We start from the raw sequence: 19,479 nt of genomic DNA on the forward strand, positions 1-19,479 counted from the left end.
TTTTTGACCCAACGTTGGTACCAAATCTTTGGTATTTAAAGTAAATTTTAAGATGCATAATTTCTCTTAAATTCTTAAATTCTATATGTGATTGTTGCTTTTGTTTTTTATTATATTTTCTGACCAGCGGAGCATATAAATATTTATTGTGTAAAAAGTTATTTTTATAACAAAAATATGCCAACATTGCTAATCTTTGAGTGCCTATTCATGGCTTGACCATAATGTTCATCCGGCATAATACATTTTCATAACTTTTATACCTCACAGAGGCTCAATTCACACAGCACTGATAACAAACAGCATTGCTCATTTCAGTTCTGGCCTTTAAGCACAATACAATAATGCATAATTTCGGTCCCCATATGCTCTTGTGATGCTACTTGTAATTCATCTTATACTGACATAGAGGTAAAGAAACCTACGGTACAATCTTTCTTGGCTAGGGTTAGGTGGGTCCTGTGTACAATTGTTATATTGCAGTATTTGATTTTTGAGCGCAGTTTGGCTCATAAACGGACCGGTATTGACTTCTGACAAACAGAGCTGAAATGATATTAAAGGCTCTGCTGCAATAATTTTACTTCCAGGCGCTAGCAGCAAAGCATGTTATAGTGACAGGGCTATGACAGGCTTGATTATAAGACCAACACAACAATATGGATCGACTTTGACTTCCCTTGGAGAGACTTCAAAGCACCCAAACACTGCTGGTGGATCTCAACATTCAAGCAGCTCGGTTTATAGGATTGAAAGCATCTTCATTTAATCATTTAGTAAATGCCTTTATCTAATGTTGTTCACAAATGAAGCAAAACACAAGCAATTTATTATATAAAAATAGACAACGAGACAGATTTCCATTCTTTAACTTGTTTTGGTTATAAATGAACAAAAATCATGATTTGTTGAACAATTGCATAAAACATTACCTATTTGGTGGGAATGCAGTTTGACTTTATTTGACTTCAACACATGTTAAAATACTGTAAGTGTGTACAATAACATTCAATTATTTCTGTTTTAAACAGCTTTTAAATGACAGATTTTGGTTCAGATTTGAGTCCAGATAAGTCCTAAAGGGGTACTTATAGTCCAGATAAGTCCTAAAGGGTTTCTGAAGAACACAGATAAAGATATTTGGAACAATGTTTATCACTAAACAGTTCTGGGGCACTATTGACTAACATGGTAAAAAAAACTACTATGGGAGTCAATGGTGCCCATGGACTTTTTTGTTTTCCAAACTCTTCAAAATATCTTCGCTTGTGGTTAACAGAACAAAGAAAATCACATGTTTGGAACAACTTGATTGTGAGTAAACAAAGACTGAATTTAAATTTTTGGGTAAACTATTCCTTGAAGTCTCTATATATGAGTCATTAGGAATCAAATCTTATATCGTCAGGAGTCAAGTCTGGTTCTTGGCATCAGCGCTTGGATCGGGAATTTGAGGGATTTAGTCTTCATTTGGGTCTGGATCTAGAGGGTCTGATGGAGCAACTCTAAACCGTCGTCCCCTTTTGTATTTATGAGTTTAACCCTTTAATTTCCAAGATTTCCTTTGAGTATCTGCAAAACTCGCATGGAAGACCCCATTTTGAGACCATTAGATGTAAATAAAGGTAAGACGAAGACCTGTAGATCCTTGGCTTCTCCAGATGATATTGCATAGCCTCCCCCATTGTGCAATTAAAAGTATCATTAGCATTTAAATGACCAAATGAGATTGTGATCAACAGAGGTCAATGGAGGCCGAGTTCACATCACAGCTCTCAGAACACTGACCATGCTGAGGTCTGGACACCTCTCTTTTGTTTGCTCAAAAAGAAATGCAAAATAAAATGTTGTCAGGGTCATCCTGGGGCTCTGACTGTGGAACTAAAGCAAACAAACGCACAAAAAACATATCTTCCTTAAGCATTGTCTTCTTCTTTACGGATTTAGTCGGCATCTCTCACCGATAGCCTTCCTTCCTTTGTTAAAGGATCCCAAAAAGTAATTTTCCATTTTTCTCTGTTTCTCCGTCTTTCTTCCTAAACCCTTTCTCATAGATTACTCTTTTCAGTGCAAGGATTAGCTGTGTTTTTCTCTCTATCCCTGTCAAATCTTCTTTCTTAAGCTGCCCTGAGCCTTTCGTAGCCGGCAGACCAGGGAGAGAAGGGCAGGTTGTAAAGGTGGCCAGACATTCTCCTAAAATTCTCCTGCTGACAATGAATACATCAATGTTCCAGTAGGTGCAAACGTGTACTGTAGATTCATCCTGCGTTTCTGTCAGAATATTTTTAAGCTTACCTAATGGAACACTGGATTCACATATGCGTCAGACACAGACAAAAGATTTACAGTTGGCAACAACCTGCCTTACATCATTATGTATGAACAACCTGCAAGCGTGTCCAAAAACGTGTTTACTCTGGGATTTTAACTGGTTTACGTTAAATACTTACTCGGGGGTTGGGACATAATTTAATATAGAAAAATACTGCATAACCAAAACATTGAGGAGATTCCAGATATGTCCAAAATAACATCCATATAAATGCTTTCCTGTAGCTCAGTGGTTAGAGCATGGCGCTAACAACACCAAGGTCGTGGGTTCAATCCCAGGGGATTGCACATCCTTAGAAACAAAAATGTATAGGATAAAGCAAGGTCAGTCGCTTTGGATAAAAGCATCTGCCAAATGCATAAATGTAAATATAAATATATCGCTAAAAAGCTTACGTGATATACGATAAAGACATGTTTTGCAAAACCGCAATGGAAACCCTTTTCGTCGCATTCACTTGTCACGTGGCGTGCAAAAAAGACACATGACCATTCGTGGTATGTTTGGGCAGAACATTTGGAAAGATAGGATGTAAGGAATTCACATTAGGTCATATCTTATATGATGGCCCAAATGCATGAAAACGAATGAGTGCAGTATGGAGCTTTATTAGTGAAAATAGTGAGTTATTATAAAAATATATAGGGAAATATAGACATTTCTCTTCACTCGTTCATCGCAGTAGATGGCAATATGCACCTCTAAAGTTGGTTCGAAACCTGCCTTAAAACCTAAAAAGAAGAATTATGGCCCGGATGATAAAAATACACTTCAGTCGCATTACATTGTTTAATGGAAACGCCGTTATTCCGCACAATTTTTTAATCGACATTCAGTTTTGCGCAAATCTGTAATGAAAACCTGGCTACTGACACCTACATGTTAAGCTTCAGGTTTTGGACATCATAGTCTATACACATTTTGAAGATTTTGAGGTAAATTGGAATATTCTTTATTTTTAATATGATCTCAAGTTGTTGAATTACAATTCTACGTGTTTTTATACATCAAATGTAGTAATTAAATTGTAATTTACAGGTAGTGTTGCAGGTGAGATCAGAGAGTTTCAGAGGTGATGTCGTGACGTTCACTGTAAAAAAAGATTGTATTTTAACAGGAAAAAACCTTAATATTTTACTGTAATTTTTTCTTTTTTTTAAATTGTATACAAATTTCATTAAAATTACAGACAATTATCTGTTAATTAATAACCCACATATTATTTTACGTGTTAAGACAATAATAACAAATTACATGTTTTTCTTGTTTTTGTAGAGAAAAAATACTGTAATATTTATACAGTATTTTTACTGCTTTCTTAAGTAACATACAAATTTATGTAAAATTATGATAATTTTCTGTAATTAAATTTGTTGCTCATTATATAAAGGTTTATTTCTGTACAAATAATTTAACGGTTTTCTTCCATATTTTTAAGTCAGATCTTAGTTTTTTTATTAGTGTATATGCATATTTTTACGTTAAATTTTTTAGCAAACTGTTTAGTTAGGCTACAGTACATTTAAACAATACACAGTCAAAATTACAAAGCTGCACTACTCTTGAGGTTGGAACTTTCATGTTTCCTGAAAGTGATATGACAGCCCCGTTGAAAAAAACAGCATATGCTGGTTAGGTATGTTTTGAAGCATGGTAGCTGGTTTAAGCTGAGAACCAGCCGGTTGCATAAAGCACCTTAAGTGTAATTTTGCCTTAAGTGTGTCCTTAAGTATACCTTAAGTTTTACTAAAGTTATTCTCCTATTGTCTTCGGTAAAGGGAAATCACCTCTAAAGTGTCATACTTAAGGGAAAAAATTAAGCTGCTTTATGCAACCGGGCCCCGCACATGACCAGCTCAAACCAGCTACCATGCTTCAAAACATACCTAACTACAGTAGCATAAGGCTGTTTTTTTCAACAGGGAGAGAAAGCACATGGCAGTAAACATGACAAAAGTTGCAATAGTCTAGCCAACAAAAACATGATTAATGATAATCATTAATAAATTCATTTTTTCTCATATCATGAATGGCTATGGCCTAACCACTACAGTCCATACATTAAACCTGGTTAGCTCAGAGAGAAAAACCTTAAAGACAGGAGAATGGACTGATTTAAAACTGCAGTTAAAGAAACATATGAAAACAAACGTAATCAGTATAGAACTTTGGAGAATGTGGCCAGAGGCTTAACAGATTTGTTCAAATTCAAGAGGATCATTCTAGGACAATACATCGAGCTGTAAGTTACCATAATGTTAATACATTTAGTAATGATCTTTTCATATAGGCCTGCAGTATGTCATAAGCATCTTGTTTGCTCTTTTGCTATTTTGTAAAAGTAGTGGCTGCATTTTTGTTGATTGTCGTCAGCCCTAATTTTGTTTCATGTAATGGCACTGAAACATTTTATATTTGTGTGCCTGTTTTTTAGAAACCACTTCCAAGCACCAAACGTGTGTATTCATTAAACTTGTACCATACATTAGTTAATTTTATTCATATACTGCAATGAAAACATCTGACCAATTAAATATATAGCAACATTCAAATAAAACTAAACACGTTTATTTTCTTTTAAAAACAACCTATCTTAACTATAGCTGTTGTTACTACACTTGCTATTGGTAAACAGATGTCATTGGTTGACTCCCCGTGCTGCTTTGAGCACGATTGGGTAAACTTACTGTCATTCAGGAAACTAGCCAATTAGAGCTGTTCGCGCCCTTCACTGGTTCATTTTGAACATACGCGAGGAATTGATGTCTGTCAGTTAGTTTCAGTAGTATTGATGGTCCAGTTATATGTAAACAGCGCTGAAGACACGAAGTCGTGTGGAAGTTGCAGGGTGCTGGAGAATAATCACACGCATTAACAGCTTTACCAGCAGAAGGTAAAAACTTGTTTTTGTATTTTCGTCTAGTGTGATGCTAATCGTGATTAGCGATATTAGCACTAACTTCAATGCTATAACATTCTACATAATATTGAGCTTAAGTAATCTTCCTCTTCTCACACGTGTTTTTCTTTAAGTACACAGAAATATATGATAAGATTTGCCTGGGCAGTACACACACCTGGTAAGTATGTGTAACGTTAGATTTCTTTCTGACTTTCTTTTGCATTCCATTTTAAACACTAATTTCAACAATAACTGTTAATGATAAAACATTTGCTCTCATTTTTTAGATGAAGGGAAGAAAAGCTACCCAGGCACCCAAACTCCATCGGTAGTAAGTGTTTAAACATTCGACCTGAGTATTTGTATTATGTTGTTATTAACAATTGTGTAATATTATGTATGCTTAATACTGTTATAATGTAACTCTGTAACCGTTTGGGTTACGTATTTCTTGGGTTAAAACATAACAAAATAAGGGACTTTTTATTTTCTAACTCTTACAATAACAATCACGTACAGTTAAACATTTACATCATTTGTGAAAGAAAAATTGTCCATTCCTTTAAACTGGTGACTTGTTTTGCTGATTTAATGATGGAAGTTATAAGACTTACATTTAAGTTAGCATTGTAACTTGTTTTCTAACAGTATACTCTGTATTCACATTGCCGTAATGTATAATGATGGCAGATTCAGTCCTTTATCTAACGTTACTACATTGCATATTTGCCACAGACTCATTTACTTTTTTGTGGTATGTTTTTACTTATGGTATGATTTACTTATTCTGACAGTTTGATGTTTGTCCAAATATACTATCAAAACTTCCTCCGATACCTTTTTGTGACCCTGTGTAAATGTTTTCAACACCACTTGAAACTGTTGTATTTCTCCAGGATTAAAAGTTTGTTTTATAAGAATTTGATGAATGTATTGTATGGGGATGTACTTTTTATTTATTTATTATATTCAACCATTTGTTTAAAGCATATACTGTAATTCTGTACTGTAAAGAAGTCAATCATTGTGTATTTCGAGTGTACATTTACAAATTATGGTGATTGTGTTCATATGATTAATATGTTTACCTAAATAAAATGTTATTCTACAATGCTAAACATGTGTTTTTCATTTTATTGACAGTATCTGACTAGTAATTCATGGCCAATATCTGTAAAGTTACAGAGCATTTACTGTATTAAAAGTATTTGACTGAAAAATTTCAGGAAAGAAACTGTAAAATAACAGTGTTTTTCTGCAGAACATTAGTACTTTCACATTGTTTAAAGAGGTTTATCATTATAATTCAGAAAAAAAGCATAAAATAACAGTATTTTTCTGTAAAACCTTATGTGCAGTCACTTTATTGAAGGTGTTTGATCGTAATAATTAAGGAAAAGTCTGTGAAATAACTGTGTTTCCCTGTAAAACATTTAAAGAAAAATTACGTAAATGTAATGTTTTTCTCCATTATTTGATTTACGGAGTTTCATCTTAATTTTATGGTTTTTGTTTGGCAGCCGCTGCTGCCAGTGATTTGACCGTTTTTTTACGATATTTTTTTTTACAGTGTTGTTTGCTTTATGTTTTTCATTTAAAATGGTTGATGACAGGCCTCCCTTGGTGTGTTTACACCTTTACACGTGCGCAAACTGTGCAATTTTCAATCAGCCTTTTTCAGATTTTTCTGTTAGTTTATGTGATTTAATTCAATCTAAGTGTTACAAAACCTGTACTGATTCGTAGGTGATGACAAACCAATTAATTTACAAACCGTTCTTTATCCTTCTGTAGAATCATTTTCCTCTTCATTTCAAAAAATGGATAATTCTCCCTATTAGATTTTGGAGTGTTTGATTATGGTGTATGGTGTGTGTCACTGCAAATGCAACAGATTTGATTTCACTGGAGCAGAGATGCGAGTTATTTTCCACTTGATGCGTCTGGGGCCTTTCTTTCCTGATGGTTTTTAGTGGCCGAATCAATTTTTCAGCGCTGTGATTCATGCCCGGTACACATTTGAATTAAAGCACCATTCTGCTTCTCTGCTTGATACTCAATAAGAGAAAAGAGGTAAACCGTGGTGGTACCTCATAAGTCTAATTGGATCAATAATTACATCAATTTTCTCTATAGAGCGAGCTCTTGGAATTCAGAATGGGATCAAAGAGGGAGTGATCTTTTCCTCGGTAAAGAGAAGCTAGATGGAGGCAAGAGAAAGTTTCTGAATTATTTAGCTGCCTTTCATTATTGTGTCCCTTTGAAGAAAGATAATGGTGCATCTGGAACTGCCGCTGTCTGTCAGGGCTATCCTTCTGTAAATCTCTCACACGCGCACACACACGCTCAAACTCACTCTGCCGTCCCTCTCATATGAAGTATGGTGATCCCTTTCTGGCTCTAGCTCTTTGCCAAAACCTACAGTAGTGAGCTGGCTACATAGAGATCACTTTAAGGCATCAAAGTGAAGGTTTGATCCTGGTGGGAATGCTGCTCCAAAATCTAAGGCAGCCTGTATACATCTCAGCAATCCCAGAATGCACTGCAATAAGCACATAACCAAGATTTATTCTATTGAAATTCTTCTGAAATTCAGGTAGTGATCGAATATAAAACATGTCAGGGTTAGTACAGCAGGCGGCTGCTGATGGGACGCTGCGTCGCTGTGGTACATCTGTCTCCAGCTGTGGTCAGTTGGGAACAGCTTCTAAGGACACTGTTCATGATGACCCAGACTGCTCTAATTGCATCGCGTGTCTGCCTGATATCGAAATAGAAGCAGGTCTGGACACACATGAATTCATTTTCACCCTGCAGTAGTCATGTTATATCAAGACATTAGTCTTGCTTTTGATTATCGGCATAAACTATGACCCACTTCGCTTATTTGCTTATTCTAGCCAAAAACCAACCGCAAGACTGGGGCTTATCTACACATTTACATTTATTTAGTTAGCAGACACTTTCATCCAAAGTGACTTACAAATGAGAACACATTTAACATTTGGTCTAATGAGCTAACAATAGCTATGTTTACATAGACTGTAGGAGTTGAGCATAAAGACATACTATTTACATGCTACGGAATGCCTCATAAAAAAGTGAAAAGTCAAAAGCAATTTGAGCGCCACTGGTGGCTGGCTGCAGTATAGCTCAAACCCCACCATCTCCATGAACACCAAACTACTGTAAAAAAAATCCAATTACAAATACATTTTTGCCAAAGATGATTTCTATCCATTTAGTTAGTTCTTCTCTCGCCAATGCACGTTCGAGTGTTCATTTCTATAATAAGTTTGGTTTTACTTAGGTATATTGTAGACCGTTTCATCGGACACGCTCGTCGACTGCCCGTAACTTCCGGTCCGGTCTAGTGTCTAAAATTTTCACTATTTATATTTTATTTAATTTACGTTAATATTAACTTATATTATTATTTTATTGTATAATAATTGTATTAAATAAACGATTTGTTGAATTTTGTTGTATGTTAATTTTATTAAATAAGAAATTTGTTGAATGGGTACTGTACTTTTGTTGTATTTAAAGAAGACGTATGAGACACTGACATCTAGTGGTTGAGCTTGGTATCGCAGTCTATAAAATATAGGGGAGGCAAGTTTAGCCAAGTAACGGTTCTCTGCGGTTTCTTTTGCTTGTTATCTGAAATAATCTACAGGCACTTTATTATTTGCAAATGTGTGCTGGAAATTAAGAGCAGTCCATGAACGCGCGCATGTGCAGTAACGTCTATCTATGTCGTTGCTTTGAAACGTCTATAAAAAGGGGCGTGGCAAAATGATGTTTTTTGCAATTGAGTCATCAGGTAATATGGGCGAGACTTTGATGCCACAGCTCCACCTCTACTGCGCAGACTCTGAATGACGTCATTGGCGCAATAAGCCAGTGGCCATATCTGGGACATTTTGGTCAATTTTTCTACAGTGGAAGTAAACGGGGGATGCATTGTCTATCTTCTTACGGTTTATGACTAGAACATACACAAGGACACAAAAATGCTTGGATTCAGACAAATTTTGAGTTCCACACAACTCTGATACTTTGCATATATGAGTGTGAATAGCAATAACAATAACTATCCACAGTGTGGTAATAAATGAAATGCTACATGTTCTTAATGTCACAATATTCACTGATTTCTTTATCACAGTATTTACATGAGCAGATACATTATTTGTATTCAGAGAAGCTGAGAGAGACACTTCAGTCGTTTTCACGATTCGCTGTCGATTCGCTGGATTAATGGACTTTTGCAGCTTTTATGATAATTATAATGCATCATCATTATCCTGAGTAATTGTTTTCTATGAGAAGTGTTTATGTACATGTGCTATTTCTTCCAGCATTTCTATTTATGACTTTTCTGCATCTATACAACTGAGCTGTCATCTGTGTTTCATGTGAAATATAAACAGTTCTTTCAGCTCAAAACTTTCTGGGTAATGCACTTGTTGCTTTGCTTCTGAAGGTTTGTAATGTTTGAAAAGAGAGGCTGAAGTTTATTTTTTGTCAGATCTTGGATTATGATTTAGCAGTTTAAAGGGACAGTTCACCCAAAAATAAAAATTCTGTCATCATTTATTCACCTTCGAGTTGTTCCAAATCTGTATAAATGTCTTTGTTCTGATTAACACAGAGAAAGATATTTGGAAGAATGCTTATCCCATAGTAGGAAAAATTAGTATATATTTTTTTTGTTCTGGGGCACTTTTAACTACCATTGTCATTTTTCCTACAATGGTAGTCAATGGGGTCCAAGAACTGTTTGGTTACACGCATTCATCCAAATATCTTTCTCTGTGTTCAACCAAACAAAGAAAGATATACAGGTTTGGAACAACTAGAGAGTGAGAAATTCATAACAGAATTTTCAGTTTTGGGTGCACTATCCCTTTAAGTGACACATTTCAACATGGCTTGCTTCATATATTGTGACAGCTTTAATTCAGATCACATTTGACTTCTTTTTTCATTTGAAGTCATCTTTTATATAAAACTCTGCTGTCCTTCTGAAACCTTGTATCTCCGTATTTTGTGATTTTATTTTTTTGCGCCAAATCATTATTAGTCACCCTTTATGTTTGTCACTGGGTTTTGCAAAAAAGTGCTTGTCAATTTTGACAATACAGTATTTAATCATTTAAAAAGTACAGTGTTTGTTCCATTTCCTAAAAAACAGCAAATTTGGACATCTGAGGTTTCAAAAGGACACTGTCAATATTTTGGTTCATTTAGAGCATTATCAGCATTATCGGACCATTCAGATCAATATCACCTGCGGAAATACAAAAGAAAAACGAATTGTGATAGATTTAATAGTTAAATTGTTATAATGTGAATAATAGTTTATTTTTATTAAAAGAAAAGAATTGTAAAGTAATTCTTGAAGTATAAAAAGTAGCATTATGCATTAGTGGACTTATTTACTCACTATGAGTAAATTACTTATTTACTCATATTTACTGTGTTAAGTCATGACAAATTGATGGGATATGCTAATTATGCTTGTTATGTGAATGCAAGAAAACCTAATTTTTTACATTAAATACAGCATACACGTTTCATTTGAATTAGCAGTGGACATGTGACCTAGACATGAGCTTCACTCATTTCTGTGTGTGTTTATGTGCGGTGAGTGTTTATACAGCCAGTGTGTGCCTTCGTGTGCCAGTGTCACGCCTCTGTTCTTCTGTGAAAAGGGGTGATGTGAAGTGGAAGTGATGGGTATGAAAGAGGAAATGGACGGAGGCACTCATGCGCAAAGCAGCGCTGACTTTACAGAGCCTGCTTGGCCTTGTGGAAAGGTCATGCAACTCAAAAGCAATACGAGGTGTTTTCTGGCAGATATGTGCATGCTTGTAGTGCATTTGTGTAAGTTGTAGGAGAGCTATGCTGTCTAGCTCTCATCTCTCCCCTCTTGCTCTCTCACACATACACGTATATAAACATATCATGTATATGTATCGAACAAAGTGCTTCATTATCTATGAGCAGTGACATCTTGTCAAAATCACTCAGATGATGTCTGACTGCTAACATGCTTGAGGAAACAGATTTTCTCTTTTTGGAAATTAGATGGCAACTCCCGTACAGCTCACCTGTCAGAGAGAATTATTTGAGTTTCCTGAAAGGGATGCAAATAATGACACCTGAAATGTATTGAGTGACTGTGTGCACATATGCATTTGTGTATGCGCCCGCAATCCTGCATCGGTTTGCGGGGGTGCTCGAGCTTGTGTGCGAGTATGACAGTTTGACATCTGCTTTTGAGTTTTCTATGAGCTTCACACTGGGAACTAGATTTTATTCGAATTGTCATGCCTTATGAATGAAATTACAGAGCAGAAAATTGGAGAGTTTATGACTTGCCAGATGTTGTTCCTAACTTAGTGCTCAACTCGGTGATTTGTGGCTTATTTTGGGTAAAATGGAGTATTGAGTGTTTGCCTGAACTCTGTTGAACCCCATCAGGTGTGTCATAACCCAAGTGTGTTGAAGTGTCTACAGCGGTCATGGGTAGTGCCAAACATCACGTGATTGGTTGCTCTTCCCTGCAGGGTGTTTTCTGAGGTCGGTTTCACCCTCCGTGAGTGAGTTACAACTTACTACCCTTTGGGTTAAAACTAGTACAAGTTACTATATGCATTGAAAAGTTGAGCAATTTTCAACTTCTGCCGCGAGCAACTCCAGTGACGCGACGCAGACGGACCCCAATTCATTTCGGCAATGCTTGACGTCACCCATTCAAAGTAAATGAGAAGCGTTAACGCTGACGCCCCGTGAGGCATGTTTCACTAGCCCTGGTTTATTTCAATTTATTTTTATATTAACTTCTTGTAAATGTCTGTTCAACATATAAAGAAATTTCAAATTGTATGTGTAATATTGTCAAGAGATGTTCATACTCTTGATCGGATGGGTTCATACTCTTGATTGGATGAGTTGTTCAACGCCCTCAATCGACAATTCTTATTGGATCAATACAAATTAAATTTAAAGGTGAGGTGTGTCATTTCGGCAACAATATTTTCACCAAGTGGAAATGCAGTAATGAGACCAATGCTGTGATGGGGGAATGGTTGAGATACTTATCTGAACAAAGGAATATTTTGAAAGCCCCATACAGGCACAGTGTTTATACGTTTTGGATTGAATTGTCTCTACACATTAAGCTGATACAGGAGCAAGTTATCATCCCGAAATTACACACATCACTTTTAAGAACAAACAGTGCAAACAAATTAAGCAAGGGCCTCAAGTGTAACTTGACGTCCCAATTTAAGTAACAAACGGCTTCTGCAACCCAATCTGCTGCAGCCCACTGAGAACTGTGTCATGTGACCTACACTGTAAATCTGTAGACTGTAAGGATGTCTATTATACCAAGAGAGAACATTTTCATACCAGATGTTATGTTGACTCCACAGATGTATGTATCTACTTTTACTGGGCCAGTTACTTGAATTGTAAATGTCATCCGACTAATTTCATCATTGGAGTCACAGATGATGTCCTGATATACTAATAATGCTGACTGGCTAATGCCAAGAACGTGCACAATCACAGGTTCTTCAGTAATGACTTTCCTAAGCTGTGACATCAAAAAACATCAAATGGAAAATGTAAATCTATTACATTTTTGTGAAAGAACCCTTCAAAGGTGAATAAATGCGAAGTCTGTTTATGAAGGTCGTGCCACCCGGCGGTCACTCTAGAGCTCCGCCCCAGAGAATCGTCAGTCTTTATCGATTGACAATTTGCCTTCACTAAAGTTGCCATATTGAGTGTGGTGTTCTCTCCCCATTCATAGTACTGCCAGTGGCAAATCTTGTTAATATGTATTAAACATCTAGTTATTAAGTATTAGTTAGTATCTAAAATCTGCTTGTTAAATGTCACACATCACCACTTCCGAATCCAACCATTCTATCAGATGGCATAGCCAAACAACAAAACAATGCTAACGCACACTTATGGCGTATTGTAAAACCACCAAAAAACATGAACCTTTATCTCCATAATAACAACGATACTTGAATTATTTAAATATTAGTATTGCAGATGCCGTGAGCATGGAGACTGTAGTGTACACCGTGAGTTTGTAACTGTTTAGCTTAAATATGTGATATGAAGAAACTGTGTTTATGGGCTGTTTAAATAGAAGCTCCAATTGAAACTTGTGGATTATTTGATCCAGAAATAGTATTCCTTATGTCACGACTTGAAAAGTAGAAGAGTGATTGAACATGGCAGCAAAACAGTTACAGCATCTACAGTACCAGCAGGGGTGTCCGATTCTGTTCCCAAGAAACCGTCATCACTTACAGTTCCAACCCTGCTTAATCACACATGCCTGTTATTTTCAGATATTCCTGAAGACTTAGATTAGTGTTGGATGTTGACTCATAAAAGAGCTAAAGCCTGCATGGTCCCCCAAGGTTTGACACTGCTGTTCTTGACCCCATGTCCAGCCCTGCATGTTCTGTTCGCAGCCTTTGTCTGATACTTGGATTGATGGGGACATTGGTCGGCTATTTAAACACCTTCTTGATTAACAGGCTTTTTTCATGGACTCCCACCATATCTCTCTTTTTTTCTGTTCCATTTGGCCCATTACAATCCGGTTTCATTATCTCTTCTTCCATGGCTAGTGGGAGCCATTGAAAGGGCAGGGCTGAAATGGCACCAGCTACAACAAAGGCAGCGTGAGGAGATGCCTATCAAACCCCCGACACGTGGGAGAGCCAGACGTGGGCACGGCTCCTCATTACGTCCATTCACTCAAGGCTAAGGCCACGGCCGCATTAAAGCTCTCTCAGGGTAGCGGATGTCAGTCTGTTTTCTCTTTTTCTCCAACAGGACCGACCTCCCACCAGCTCACAAGCCGGCCCCGCCGCCACCAAAGAAAAAGAGCAGCGACATGAAAGGAGATCTGACGTCTGACGAGATCCAGGTAGGGCGTCTTCCTATTTTCTGCTCGAGATGTGTCAGGAAACGCTTATAGATGCAGCCACCAAGCAGGATATCTTGCCGCTGAATCATTGCTTTCAGCTGTTTCAAACTTTACACAAAGTTTGACTTTTTTACTTAAGCAACGTTTCTGCTGTGCTAGGCACCCCCATCCACCACGCAACCCCCCCCCCAATATGCAACCCTGTGCCAGAAACCACTGTACTGTAATGCAGTCGCTGTGGAAAATACTAATTATTTTTAGTAGTAAACTAGTGATGCAGAAAAATTGTCGACTTGTTAGTAGTTTAGTGTTTAACTTGCAAATGACTTACTGTATGCCGTGCAGCTTCAGCAGTCTTTTCTGGCAACTTTTCAACATTGTGTTGATAAAGAATATGAGATACGAAGGTGTGCATATTTGCATTGCATCATTTATGACAAATCAGGCAGCGTGAATCTAGCAAAGAAATATAAACACCTCGCTTAATTTTGCAAACATTTTAGCGTGCATGTACACTAGCGTTCAAAATGATCACTCATTCGTCCTTTATGATATTTTTTCTAGATTGTACAGTAATAAAACAACAATATGGTGATGAGAATTGAAGAAAAATGAAAAGAAATCAAAGCTGTGTTATATTTTAGGATATGCATTTGCCAGTTTCTTCAGGTCTCAACCTGAGATGCTTTTAAACAGTATTGAAGTAGTTATCATCGATGCTGGAGTTTAACTGACTGCCTTTTCTTTGTCATTTAGTCCAAATCATCCATTTCAAAAACTTTACATAAAATAAAATGAATAATATTAAAATTAGTTTTCTAATCAAATAAGTTACAATGTTTTTACAATTATATTTTGGTCTCCAAAAATTATTTTAAATATATAAGTGCAGGGGGCTTTAAGCAAACCTTTGTGAGGGTGCTCTTGTCAGTAGTTAAAAGTAAATATAAACATAATTGTAAAATATAATGCTTCGTTCACACCAAACGCGAATGAAGCGATTTGCGCAAGTAAATTACATACAAAGTTAATACGAAGACGTGAATAGATGAGAACTAGTGTGACGCGAATGACGTTAAAAAATGTCAACTCAAGCAAGAAGTGCCCATTGACACCTAGGGCTCTATCATACACTCAGCGCAACACAAGTGTTTTTTGCTAGTTTCAGCCCGACGCAGTTATCATTTCACGTCCTGTGCCACGTTGTTTAAATAGCAAATGCATTTGCGCCCATTTGTGTGCCCATGGGCGTGCTTGTCTGAAAAACGAGGTGTGTTCAGGCGCATTGTTGACGCGTTGCTATTTTGAGGCAACTGAAATAGACTGCGCCAGTGACCAACTGAAACCTTGTCTGAAGTCAATGGCGCAATATGTTTTTGGTTATTTAAAGAGTGCGTCAGTAATATGCGCCTATAGGTGGGTGCACAGCGAGCGCACATTCTGCTTATTACACACAGAGGGACGCGCAGCAGCACACAAACATGCCAAATGTTAAAAATAAATGGATTACAGTGTAAAAGATTATAATTGTGGACATAAAGATGAAAAATCCAGCTTGTCCTGTAGATGGTCTGCTCGCACGCTTTAACCTCGGAGAAGAGTCCAGTTTTTACTCTGGCAAATTCCGCCATGTAAATAGTGAATCCGACATGGCACGAGTGCAACTGGCTCTTAAAGGGAATGGGAGATGAGACTTTGATTGGTTTACTGCACGCTCTGCCCAAAACACACCCATGACTCATTAAGAGACTAGGGACAACCCTTTTAGACCATTTCGCATTGCTCGTGCTTCTCCCGCTAGTAATAAAGAGCGAGGAATGCGATGCTTCGCGTTTGGTGTGAACACAGCATGAGAATTAGAAAAATAATAAATCAAATAACAAAACAAATGAATACTGAGAGACAAAAAAACATTAAACTGACAGTAAGACAATAAAGTAAAGTTAAATCCAAATTTTGACTGACAGGTAAATAATTTAAAATAACTATAAAATAGCTTTGCCCAAAGTAACAAGCGGCCCTCGAACCATCTAGCTGTCAAAAATCTATAACATGCAAATGCAGTGTGTTTTTACTAACCAAATGAGTGATTTACTAACAAAAACTCAAGAAAGTTTCATAATAAAGCAATAAGCCCCAAGAAGCAGTGGGTTACAGTGCATTTTATAACAGCTAAGGGCGTTGTGGCACGACACGAAGCGGAGTGCCTAAAACCCCGTAGCTGTTATAAAATGCACTGTAACCCACTGCTTCGCGGGGCTTATTGCTTTTGTAAAACGGTTATTCCATATGCTTAGCAAGGTTTCATAAAATAAAGTAAATAAAATGATATTTAGGCTATGTGGTGCGGTCAGCCGTTATATATTGAGGTATTTTATAACGGCTTAGAACTCCGCTCAGCCAATCAGAATCAAGGACCAGAACTGACCGTTTTATAAGCCTATGATAGCATTTGATTGTTGATGTTGAATGACACAAACAAAAAATTACATATTATCATGGGGAAATGTAAAACTGAAATGTAAATACTGAGTTTGAATTCATTGCATAGTTTGGCAAAACTTAAGTAACAAAATAGTGAAAAACACATGCCTACTTGTTTTTTTCCGCTCCAGACAGAATGTTCTGTTTCGAAGTCATGGACATACGTAAAGGTGCAAATATGCATGATGTCCACATATGTAACAGTAAGTAAATAAATGAAGCATTTAAAAAGGAAATTTCCAATTGAGTTGGATCCACATGTTTGCAAGTTATAAAAATAGCGCCTTGTTTACATTATACTGATTTTGATTCGGTACTTAAATCAAGGGGGATTGAGAGGGACCCCTGGTGGTGCAGGGCCCCTATGCAACTTGCGTACTTTGTGTGAAGGATCGGCTCTGTATAAGCAGATGACTTGAGATCAAATGATTTTCAAGATCACAAATACATTTCAGTCAAGTGATCCTAAACTTTTTTTGAACGGTAGTGTAAAAGACATCCAGTTGTCCTTTCAGCTCTTTTTGAGATAAAAAATTGCTCAACCAATACAATTAGCCATTTCAACATTTATTGTTAGAGTATAAATTACATTTACTATTATTTTTTATTTATGTGTTTAACATATAGGATTTTTTATTTTTATTCTTCAAATAAATGTTATTCTTTTGCAAATTCAGTCTTTTTTAGGACAAACACACTCATTTCTAATTAATATCAGGCTTAATGTACACTCACCTAAAGGATTATTAGGAACACCATACTAATACGGTGTTTGACCCCCTTTCGCCTTCAGAACTGCCTTAATTCTACGTGGCATTGATTCAACAAGGTGCTGAAAGCATTCTTTAGAAATGTTGGCCCATATTGATAGGATAGCATCTTGCAGTTGATGGAGATTTGTGGGATGCACATCCAGGGCACGAAGCTCCCGTTCCACCACATCCCAAAGATGTTCTATCGGGTTGAGATCTGGTGACTGTGGGGGCCATTCTAGTACAGTGAACTCATTGTCATGTTCAAGAAACCAATTTGAAATGATTCGAGCTTTGTGACATGGTGCATTATCCTGCTGGAAGTAGCCATTAGAGGATGGGTACATGGTGGTCATAAAGGGATGGACATGGTCAGAAACAATGCTCAGGTAGGCCGTGGCATTTAAACGATGCCCAATTGGCACTAAGGGGCCTAAAGTGTGCCAAGAAAACATCCCCCACACCATTACACCACCACCACCAGCCTGCACAGTGGTAACAAGGCATGATGGATCCATGTTCTCATTCTGTTTACGCCAAATTCTGACTCTACCATTTGAATGTCTCAACAGAAATCGAGACTCATCAGACCAGGCAACATTTTTCCAGTCTTCAACTGTCCAATTTTGGTGAGCTCGTGCAAATTGTAGCCTCTTTTTCCTATTTGTAGTGGAGATGAGTGGTACCCGGTGGGGTCTTCTGCTGTTGTAGCCCATCTGCCTCAAGGTTGTGCGTGTTGTGGCTTCACAAATGCTTTGCTGCATACCTCGGTTGTAACGAGTGGTTATTTCAGTCAAAGTTGCTCTTCTATCAGCTTGAATCAGTCGGCCCATTCTCCTCTGACCTCTAGCATCAACAAGGCATTTTCGCCCACAGGACTGCCGCATACTGGATGTTTTTCCCTTTTCACACCATTCTTTGTAAACCCTAGAAATGGTTGTGCGTGAAAATCCCAGTAACTGAGCAGATTGTGAAATACTCAGACCGGCCCGTCTGGCACCAACAACCATGCCACGCTCAAAATTGCTTAAATCACCTTTCTTTCCCATTCTGACATTCAGTTTGGAGTTCAGGAGATTGTCTTGACCAGGACCACACCCCTAAATGCATTGAAGCAACTGCCATGTGATTGGTTGATTAGATAATTGCATTAATGAGAAATTGAACAGGTGTTCCTAATAATCCTTTAGGTGAGTGTACATAACACCTGATTCCCAGAAGTCGGTAACGTATGCCTGGCATAATTAATTATGCTCTATTAAACAGATGGTAAATGGAATTTGTTCAAGAGATGGCCGCAGTAATTTATCCAATGATGATCAAATAATAGTATTACTGGGCAAACATCCAGATGTGCTTTGTGTATTTTACAAAGCTCAGTATACTCTGAATACAGTATGTCCATGGGAAATATTCACACACAACAGGTGTTCACCACAGGTACATACTGTACATCATTTTCTGTTGCTGATGAATTTCTACTTCTCTGAATGAAAAAGCCCACAGTTTGTAATTTGCATTATACAAACAACTGGCGTAGAAGGGCCGTCCACACAACCTCTCCTCTACAGCCATTTGTGATTGTTAACATACAGTACTATTTCTAAACATGCATATTCATTTTAAAGAGCATCAAAGTGAATCAAAAAAAGTTTTTAGGCCCTCCCCCCTTAGAAAAATGTCATTTTGACATTTGAGCAGAAGCTGATGTTCCCCACCAGTGATTTGATTTTTAAGGACATACAGTAAATAATGAAACTAATGTAAATCAATGCAGTGCAACACAGATCCATTGTAATTTGTGAGATTTCTCTATGTTGACATATCTCTGTCATTTGTGAGATTATGCGCTGATGTCTAATGCCGTCATTAGTATTCGTGACACGTCCGCCGGTGCATTTGCATTTGTGTTTCTCTATGTACTCAAAATGAGGTTGGTTACTGTGAGGACAATGCTAATTTTGAACGAATCCGAGCAAAATCAACTTCCCAGAATCGATAGTGTCTTTTTAAGGTCACAGCGGTTAATAGTAAA

The 19,479-nt window shown here is 37.2% G+C and overlaps 1 protein-coding gene across 4 annotated transcripts in view; it reads left to right on the forward strand.

The window, feature by feature from the left end:
• The window catches only part of nectin1b (nectin cell adhesion molecule 1b), a 231,608-nt gene that overhangs the window by 159,046 nt on the left and 53,083 nt on the right, over positions 1-19,479 (forward strand). For 3 of the 4 annotated variants that reach the window (XM_057348639.1, XM_057348642.1, XM_057348641.1), the window contains exon 8: positions 14,112-14,208. In XM_057348639.1, the coding sequence (XP_057204622.1) occupies positions 14,112-14,208 (97 nt within the window). The remainder of the gene's footprint in view (positions 1-14,111; positions 14,209-19,479) is intronic. The other variant, XM_057348640.1, reaches the window with a different exon arrangement.

Source organism: Triplophysa rosa, linkage group LG12, assembly GCF_024868665.1.
Source record: "Triplophysa rosa linkage group LG12, Trosa_1v2, whole genome shotgun sequence".
NCBI lineage: Eukaryota > Metazoa > Chordata > Actinopteri > Cypriniformes > Nemacheilidae > Triplophysa > Triplophysa rosa.